The following is a 9483-nucleotide window of genomic DNA, read 5'->3' as shown; positions in this document are numbered from 1 at the left end:
CTAAGAAATGTTCATGGTTAGAAACAAACAGCATTATCAGAAACAAGGATTTCATGTTTGCATTTGTATTTTATGCAATCAGTATAAAATTCATGAAAATTGATGCCTAATACTCAGGATATCAGGCATTAACATGAAGGTCCTTGCACTGTACCTCACCATCACTGGCAGATTTTGAAAACTCAAAGCAGGCATATTATTGTCTCTCTGATGGGAAGGTTAAAAAAATTAATTTATGCACCTGGTCGGTAAGTGACTGCTCAATGAATAGCCACTTTTATCCCCTACAAGAAGAAGGAGGGGAAGACTGTCTGAGGCCCAACTTCAAGCTGTGACTTGGCTACAGTTGGGTGTATTCTTTGGTGCTAGGGAAATGTGGCCATGGATCTCGGGGACCACCACCCTGGGACACCCACCGTGGTGCCCTTACTACCGGCAGTAGTTCTGTCCCTTTGCCAGTTCAACCTCCTAGACCTAAAATAAGAGGGGTGGTATTGTGTAATTGCTCAGTCCTGTAAGACTCTTTGTGATCCCGTGGACTCTAGCCCGCCAGGCTCCTTGGTCTATGGAATTCTCCAGGCAAGAATACTGGAGTGGATAGTCATTCCCTTCTCCGGTGGGTTTTCCCAAGCCAGGGATCAAACCTGGGACACTCGCATTGCAGGTAGACTCTTTACCGTCTTAGCCACCGGGGAAGTTAAGAGGTGACGGGTACGGCATTTTTAGTTTTAAAGATTTCCCTCTGGGCTTTTGACAAGGTTTTTGCGGGCTTTGGAAGTGGGTGTGGCTGGGGAGGGTCCCTGCGATCTTGACTCTCCGCTGCCCCGAGGTTTCCTGAGGGAAAAAGGCCCCTAATCCTCTGGAGCAAGGGACCCAGAGCGGTCGGGGTGGGAAACTCTGCCTAGAGCCTGGAGCCGGAGGGTTCGAGGCCCACCCCCAGGTGGCGGGGAAGGGCGGGTAGGCAGAGATTGGGACCACACCATCTCCCAGCCCGCAGAGGCCTCAAGAATTGACTGGTTGAGCTCTTCAGGAAAACAAGGACCCCATCCACCGCCCGAATCCTCATCAGGAGGACCCAGATCCCGGAACCGCCAAGTCCCGGCCGCGGCGCCCCGCGTCGGCTCGGCCCGCTAGGGAGCGAAGCCCTCGGGGGGTCTCGGAGGGCCAACACAGGGGTTTACTGAGCGTTGCCGCAGGTCCCTGGAAGGTTAGCTGGATTTTTGTCTCAAGCCTGCTCTGCGTCTTCAGGACGGGGCCGCCGCAAGGACCCTTCTCCCCTCTCTCCACGCCCACCCGCCTCTACCAGGCCACCCGCGAGACGCGGACTCGAAGGCACCGTCCACCTGAGGCCGGGCTGGTGTCGAGTGTGGAGGGTCGCGCCGGTGCAGAAGGGGACCGACGGGCCACCGGTCGGCTGGGGACCCGGGAAACCAGCCGCCCCGCGGAGAGGAGCTCGGGACAATCGCGCGTACACACACACACACACACACACACACACACACACACACACACTCTCGTACACACAACCCCCAACTAATGAAATAAAGTAAAAGCCCAGGGTCTGCCTCCGAGGACAGAGGAGGCTGCCGGAATCGGACAGAGCGTGAATTCTCCCTGGGGGCCAGAGGGTCTGGGGGACGAAGGGGCCGGGGGTGGGGGTGGTGCGGAGAGAGCGAAGGTCCGGGCTCCGGGCCGCTCGCCATCCCCGCCCCCGACTTTAGCCAGAGTCCGGCTGGGCGGCGACCGTGGCGGCGGGAGGGTGGAGCGGGCAGAGCCCGCCTCGCTGTCAGCCCGAGCCCCGCCGAGCCCACGGCACACACTCGCACCCCTGCCTTCCCCCTCTCCCACCCGCTCGCCGTGACCCCCGCCCCAGCCCCCTCCCCGTCCCCGCCCGCCCGCCTGCCTCCGCCCCCATTCTAGGAATTGTGTGGAAAAATTCTCAGCCAAACCTCCCACCTCTCCTCTCCCCCCCGCCCCACTCCCTTTAAAAAACCCCCTTTCCTCCCCGGCCCCTGCACTCTTTGTGAATGAGGGCAGGAACACGGCCCTTCCCCCGCCCAGGAGCCACGCCAGACCGCCGCACTCAGAGGACTGTTTGTTAATAGTCCAATTAGATAATTGCCATCTTTCACTCCTTTTGCTCCGTATTTCCCATAAAGGAATGAATGGGGAGAGCGGCGTGGAGAGGGCTTCTGCCCCGGCAAGGTGACGAGAAGGGCTGGAGCATGCTCCTTGCACAAGGCCATGCGCTTGAATTGAATCATTGTGGCCTAATCAATGCTCTTATTGGATTACTGGCTGTTGCTTTTCTCAAAGATATTGTAGCAGAGACAATGAAATAGCTAGGGGAAAACTTTTTTTTTTGAAGCAGATCTCACAGTTGAGATTTTCGCGGCTCTCTCCCTCTCCCCCTCTCTCCTGCTGGACTCTGAGTACAAAGCTGCCCTTTGAATGGGCTGCCTCAGGGCTGTTGGAGGTGCAGGCATGAAAAAATCCGACTGGAACTAAATGAAGAGAGGTGGCAGTTTAAGATGGCTGTCAGCGTCGAGGTGTGTTAAGGAGTTGTTTGGGAGGAAAGCTTGGCTTTTTAGAGTGTGGGGGAGATACTTTTGGGGAAAACTTTTTCTTTTCCCCCCTTCTTTTTTTCCCCCCTCCTAGAGACGACTGCTTTCTTCTGCTGAGGGTGTGTAAGGGGTTTTGTTTCTCCTCCCCCCGCCCCCCCCCATTCAGCTCTATCTGTCGAGTGTGGAGAAAGCCCCTCTAGCCGGTATGTGAGCAGGAGGGTCAAAGGCAAAGGGAAAGTTAATAATGCCTGCTAATGGTACTAACAATTCAGGATGAATCTTGTCAAAAGTTTTTCTGGAAGTATGGGTCTTTGATTGTGTGTTTCCTGAAAGCAAGACCAATCATTTCCGTTTATTCACTGGCTAAACCCCTACTTGATTGGGGACAAGGACAGAAACCATCCATTACGATCTGATATATTATCCAAACAATTTAGTGTATTCATGAGGTAACCGAAACGTGGGGGCTGCGAAATTACCCGTAATCAATTGCAACAGCGAGTGCGCGTCCCCCCCGGGTGTCGGACAACTGCAGCTCCGCGTCTCAGTAATAGGCGGGAGCCACAGCAATTCGGAGTTGCGCCGCTCGCTACCTGATCGCCAAGCTGGGGACACTGGACGTGCTCAGAAGACGCGGGCGCTGACGAGGCGGCCTCGCCGCTGCTCCGCCGGGATCCTGGACCAGACTCGCCGCCTCTCGGCGAGCGCGCCACTCGGCGGTCGCCGCTGACCCGCCCGCGGCCGCCCCGCGGGGATATTCATTCGGGCCGCTTGCCTCTCTCCGGGCCGGGCTTAAGGGCTGTATTGTAGGGGTTTTGTTCCCCCTGTTTTTTTTTTTTTTTTTTCTCGCCTTTTTTTTGTTGTTGTTGTTGCCCGTGCCTCTCCTATGTTCGGGAAACCAGACAAAATGGACGTTCGGTGCCACTCGGACACAGAGGCCGCCCGGGTCTCCAAGAACGCGCACAAGGAGAGCCGGGAGAGCAAGGGCGCGGAGGGGAACCTCCCCGCCGCCTTCCTCAAGGAGCCGCAGGGCGCCTTCGCTGCGTCGGGCGCCCCGGAAGACTGTAACAAAAGTAAAGCCAATTCAGCAGCTGACCCGGATTACTGCCGCCGGATCCTGGTCCGAGGTAGGAACGGGGCAGGGCTGCTGCGGGGGGCGTTCTTTAGGGGCGACTCCGAGACCCGAGAGGCACGCCGCCACCTACCCCGGCCGGCGGGGTGGGTCTGCCGCCCGGGACTTAGGTGAAAGTTGCTGGCCCTCCCCGGGCCGGGGTCCCGCCCGCCGCTAGGGACCCCCACCTGGGACGCACGCTCTCCAGGAGCCTCGATCCCTCCAAGCCTCGAGGGGCCCCGCCGGCTGGGCTGCCGGGGGAGAGCCGAGGGACTGGGCGGGCGGGCCTAGGCTCCAGGCTGCGGCCTCCGACCCGGGAAGGTAGCAGGAAACTCTGGAGGACGTGTTTGCGTCCGGCGGATCCGAGGAACTCCGGGGAGCCTGCTTGGGGGCTCCCGCGCCCTGCGAGTCGAGCGCACCCAAGGGGACGCGGGCGCTGGAGAAGAGCCGCGGAAAGCCAGCAATGGCCCGGCCAGTTGGCGCTCTGGGCCAAGGGGGCCCGGCGCCGTGCTCCAGGCTGGCCGCCGCCGCCGCCGCTGGGAGAAGCAGCCAGGCGGGCTTGCCGGGCCGCGGATGCTGTTTTAGTGCTGGGCTCGACCCCGCTCTGTTGCGCGGGGTGCGCTCGGCTCCGGCGGTGGCGGTGGGGAGGACCGGCTCCGGCCCTAGCCGGGCGCCGCCTCCGCCAACCGATCGCCAGGCCCTGCAGGCTCCCACTCGGTCCCTCCTCCTTCCGCCGCCTGGCTCCGGGAGGGAAGGAGACCCCGGGATGGGGGTGGGGACCGCTGGAGCACGGTCTGGTCAGCCTGCTCTAGAGCTGGGGCTGGCAGGACCTGGGCTGGTCAGTGCGGGGACCCTCAAACTACAGGGGATCCTGTCCATGCATCCGAGGCTCCCAGGCTAAAAGGAACGTCAGCCCACTTGTTTTTTCTCCCCTGTCCGGAGGGCTCTACAAAGGTCAACACCGATTCCCCCTCCCATCAGCTATGTGGAGTTAGTCCCCTCACCCCCCAAACACACATAGGGTCCTTGCTTCCCGGCTGTGGCTGCACCCCCACTACTCCCACCACCCCCACCATCCACCTCCGGACTGTGGTTCAGAAGCCAGCTCCGGCTTGGGGAGGTGGAGGAAACCAGGAGGGTGGGTTCTGATGCTTGACATCTCCCCTTCCCCAGATGCCAAGGGGTCCATCCGAGAGATCATCCTCCCCAAAGGCCTGGACCTGGATAGGCCCAAGAGGACACGCACGTCCTTCACCGCCGAGCAGCTCTACCGCCTGGAGATGGAGTTCCAGCGCTGCCAGTACGTGGTGGGCCGAGAGAGAACGGAGCTCGCCCGGCAGCTCAACCTCTCGGAGACGCAGGTATTCAGAGACCAGGCCGCACACAGCTCTCTGCATCAGCTTCCCTCCCCGTCAGCCCCAGCCAGCTCTAGCAGCTCTTCCTGAACACCTAGCTTGACTCTGGACCGAGCCTCCCACGAGAGGCAGAGGAATTGGGGAGGATGGAAAAGAAGGGCTGAAGGCTTTCTCCCTTCGTTAAGCCATCCCTTTCCCCCTACATCCCCCATCTTCCAGGCCCATGTTCTGCCCACCTTGGCCTAGCTCAGGAGGACCCCAAACCCTGTCCTTTTGGTTTCTTTTTAGACCCTAGTCTTGAGAATTCCCTGCTTGCCTTCTCCTCTTCTATATTTGCCCCTGTTTTGGCCACCCCATTTTGGCCAGATTTCCTGGCACCACCCTCTCTGGAGATGGTAACCTTCCCTAGCACCCAGGCTCACTCAGCAAGAATGGGGCTAGGACCAAAGACCCCTGTTTCAGAATGGTGGGTGACAACCAGGGATTAAAAAGGTTCACATTCTGGAGATCTGCTTTTGCCTACCAGGCTGCCCTGATTCTTAATTCTTTTCCTGGCCTTGAACTGGACTCAGCCCCATTCCCAGCCCCAGCCCCAGCCCCATTCCCAGCCCCAAGCATCCACTCTGGGCACCTTCAGTGCCAGTGATGTGTGAGGTATGATATAGGAACCAAATCTGGGCCCTTGGGAGCCAGCAATGACAATTGTGCTGTAGGTCTTCTCCTTTACTCAAAATCCATATTCTACTGGGACTTTGGTCCCAAGAGGTCTTTGGGGCCCAAGAGCTTTGCGTTGTGGAGGTCATTTAGGACCTGCCCAGGGCATGGCTTCAGCTTGGCCTAGGTAAGGCGTATTTCTTTCTGAGGACCAGTCCCTGTTACCGTGTCCAGCTGTGAAACAGATGGGGAACATTTTAGATATAGGATCTGGGCAGAGCTGAGACCCAAGGACAGAGCATACTGGCTATCCATTTTGAATTGGAGTTGGCATGTAGCTTTACCCCTAGTCTTTGTGCTACCATCCTCTTAGTTTACAAAATCTGGACAGAATAACCTTTCCCAGAGCTGCCAAATGCCATTCTGGGCCACCAGTTAGGCCTGAAGAGGGACAGAGTGAGACGAGGAAGTAAGAGTGGAGATTGATGGAGAGGACTTAGTCTACCCCAGCCTCCTGACTTCCTCCCATGACTCCAAAGTCCATGAGAGAGAGCAGCAGAGTTAGGTTATAAATTGAGGACATCACTCAGACCCTCCAGTCCAGCGGCTGGTGAGGAGGTGGAGAAAGCTTGGCTTATAAAATGCATCCTGCACAGATTCTATGTGTAGCCATCTTCCCTGCTTGCTATTAGTTGATAGTCCATCTGACCCTAAAAAGCAAGAAATAGCCTCTTGCAGCCTTCAACAGAATTAGTGCTGCTAGGGCTAAATTGGAGCCGGTTATGGCCAGGGGTTTGGGTCCTGAAAGGCAGGGCAATACTCCTTCCCATGCACGCTCACTTCCTACTTCCCTTTAGGCCTTACACCTCCTGGAAAAACGGGCCTTTACACAGCAATGATCCACAGTCCCCCTGCGAGTAGTGCGGTGGCCCAGTGAAGTAACTTCTGATCTTCCCAGTTAGGGTCATGGGCATTTTTATTTCTTTGTTGTTTGTAACCGAGGTCGGCCTAGGCCTGCTTCCGTGACCCACCCGGAAACGCAGCCTATGGGAGCTGTGTTCCCCTCTTGGCAGCCCTTGTCCCCCCAGGCTCCCAACTCCCGCAGCCCTTGCCCCGCTGCTCCCGGGCCCGACTTCTCCGGCTCCAGCTTGGGGTTGGGATCGGGGCTTTGGCTGGAGTTGGGGGAAGCCCCCCTTCCTGGAGCCCTTGTGCCCCGGGAGCTCGCTCCCCTTGACGCTCGTCTCCCTCTCTCCCACCCTCCCCGGGGCCGGCGCGCAGGTGAAGGTCTGGTTCCAGAACCGGCGCACGAAGCAGAAGAAGGACCAGGGCAAGGACTCGGAGCTGCGTTCGGTGGTGTCAGAGACCGCGGCCACGTGCAGCGTGCTGCGGCTCCTGGAGCAGGGCCGCCTGCTGTCGCCGCCAGGCCTGCCAGCGCTGCTGCCGCCCTGCGCCACGGGCGCGCTCGGCTCCGCGCTCCGCGGGCCCAGTCTGCCGGCCCTGGGCGCGGGCGCCGCCGCGGGCTCGGCCGCCGCCGCAGCCGCCGCCGCCCCGGGTCCTGCCGGCGCCGCATCCCCGCACCCGCCAGCCGTGGGCGGCGCTCCGGGCCCGGGGCCCACTGGGCCCGGGGGACTGCACGCGGGCGCACCGGCCGCCGGCCACGGCCTCTTCAGCCTGCCCGTGCCCTCGCTGCTCGGCTCCGTCGCCAGCCGTCTTTCCTCCGCCCCGTTAACAATGGCCGGTTCGCTGGCCGGGAATTTACAAGAACTCTCCGCCCGATACCTGAGTTCCTCGGCCTTCGAACCTTATTCCCGGACCAACAATAAAGAAGGGGCCGAGAAAAAAGCGCTGGACTGATTTGAAGTGTTTCCCTGTATTTATATTTATAGTATCTATTGTGGTGATATTTATGGACTCACGCGCATTAGGCGCCGGGGCTCCTGAGCTGGGCACCCGGCTCCCAAGAGGCCTCTGACAGCTCTCCTTCCGCGCCAGTTTCTGCCATTTGGGATACCCCCGCCCCCTCCTCTGTGTCCTCCCACATCCACCCTCCGGCGCCAACTTCCTTCTGAATCCAGGAGAATCCAAAGAATTGGAGGGGGGAAAACCAACCTGATTCCCCAACCAGTGCCTGGCCCTGGAGGGAAAGACTGGTTCTAAGTCCAAAGCACAGGACATCTGCTTTAGATCGAGCTGCTGCTGCCGTTCATTATGCTTATGAATATTTGAAAAAGGGAAGCTGCAAGCAGACCCCAGCTGAAAAGGCTGACAGGTTTCGTTAGACCAAAAAGGAGGAGGCTCCTTCCTCTCGCCAGAGAAACCAGGGCTTTTGGAAGCCGCTGGGCCCCACTTTGCGGACATCTCCGGAGAGCCGGTGCACACTCAGCTTTCTGTCTGGACAAATCGTGCTGAATCTTCTCCCCTTTTAGAAAAACTCCCATCACCACCAACCCCGATCCCAGGAGACAATAAACCAAACATCATGATAAACGACTGTGGTAATACGTTTGACCTAATCAGCAATAAAAGGAGAGTAATTACCATACAGAACCGAGTGGAGTGGAAGCAGTTTTTTAAAAAAACTCATAACGATGGAGTTAGGAAGCGGTAAGAAAATTCAGGATAGAAAATAAAACCAGGGCAATGCAAAATTAAAGATCCGGGTGTTACGACTTTGAACAGGAATTGAAAAGGGAAAAAAGCAAAAGAAATGCCTATGCCGCGAATGATAGAAAATTCAGGATCTTCTCCGAGGCTGCTGCAGGAGATAACCGACGGCATCACGCTCCTCCGGGAGAGAGTAGGGCAGCTCCCCCGCTCCTCCCCACCGCCTCCCGGATCCGTGGCTCCGGGCAGCATTGCTAGGTTTGGAAACAAATCGGTGCCCATCCCTCTCCCCCACCCCCCGGATTCACAAAGCCCTCCAGCACGCTGGAAACGTCCGAATGGCAGCCGCGGACTGGGCGACCCAGCCTCCTCTGTCGGTAGTCTCCGTATCAGGATCAGTTCCCTGCGCGGTTAGGAAAAGCATCCTTTTCCACCTCCTTCCCTATAAAACAATAACAACAGAAACAGAGTTTCCAAGGTTCCAAGTGAGAAACCCGGACCTCCACTCGGTCGCGGCCTCACCCCTTCCCTGCAACAAAGCCCATCTCCACGGCCACGGCCACGCACATTTTGACCAAAACCACAGACCCAGACGGCGGGTGCTGCAGCGTCTGAGAATGTATTCGTCCATCCGAAGTGAGCGCAGAGCATTTTAAAAATAGTAATTTTATTGTAAATTATTTACGTCGGAAGCTTTCCCCGCTTTTCCTTTTTCTTTCTTTCTTTTTTTTTTCTCTTTTTCTGTCTTTTTTTTTTTAGGCTAATAGTGAAGAAAATAACGATTCACACGCGGGTAGGTGTTACTGAATCCTGACTACTAACTGTTCTGAATGTTTTGGATATTTGGATGTTTTGTATTTATGTGGTGAGAGTGAAATATATATATCTATGATGATAAATGAGGTGTATTTTTGTCTTGTATTTGAAGGATTAAAAAAACAAAAACAAAAAAAGGAGAGAAAAGTCTCGGCAAGTGATGAGTCTGGGGCAGAGGGTGGCTGCCGCGTGGGTGCCGGGCCCTACAGCTGGTACCCTGAGTGCCTGGGACAAGGTTTTCAGACAGAGGAGCCTGCCATGATGTTCGTTCGGCTTCCATGAGGGTCTCACTCTCCAGCCCTCTGTCCCAATGCTTTACGACCTTCAGTCCCTCTCTCCTCCGTCTTCCACTTTGATGTTTCCAGGTTTCTTTAGGAAT

General features: G+C 57.3%; 1 protein-coding gene across 1 annotated transcript; it reads left to right on the top strand.

The window, feature by feature from the left end:
• The first annotated feature begins 2014 nt into the window (after window positions 1–2014).
• VAX1 (ventral anterior homeobox 1) lies at window positions 2015–9187 on the top strand. The gene is made up of 3 exons (XM_027960403.3): window positions 2015–3691; window positions 4849–5036; window positions 6963–9187. The coding sequence occupies exons 1-3, from the start codon at window positions 3451–3453 to the stop codon at window positions 7536–7538; spliced, it is 1005 nt and encodes a 334-aa protein (XP_027816204.1). The 5' UTR covers window positions 2015–3450; the 3' UTR covers window positions 7539–9187.
• Window positions 9188–9483: the final 296 nt, after the last annotated feature.

The sequence above is a fragment of the Ovis aries genome, chromosome 22, assembly GCF_016772045.2.
Source record: "Ovis aries strain OAR_USU_Benz2616 breed Rambouillet chromosome 22, ARS-UI_Ramb_v3.0, whole genome shotgun sequence".
NCBI lineage: Eukaryota > Metazoa > Chordata > Mammalia > Artiodactyla > Bovidae > Ovis > Ovis aries.
The sequence above is the reverse complement of the archived record's forward strand: the minus strand, read 5'-3'. Positions and strand labels throughout refer to the sequence as shown.

What these genes read in the sequence shown, in the direction of transcription:
- VAX1 (XM_027960403.3), top strand. Translation starts at nt 3,451, where the DNA reads ATGTTCGGGAAACCAGACAAAATGGACGTTCGGTGCCACTCGGACACA. An exon ending in CCGCCGGATCCTGGTCCGAG is followed by an intron (nt 3,692 to 4,848) that starts GTAGGAACGGGG and finishes CCCCTTCCCCAG; the next exon opens with ATGCCAAGGGGTCCATCCGA. An exon ending in TCAACCTCTCGGAGACGCAG is followed by an intron (nt 5,037 to 6,962) that starts GTATTCAGAGAC and finishes GCCGGCGCGCAG; the next exon opens with GTGAAGGTCTGGTTCCAGAA.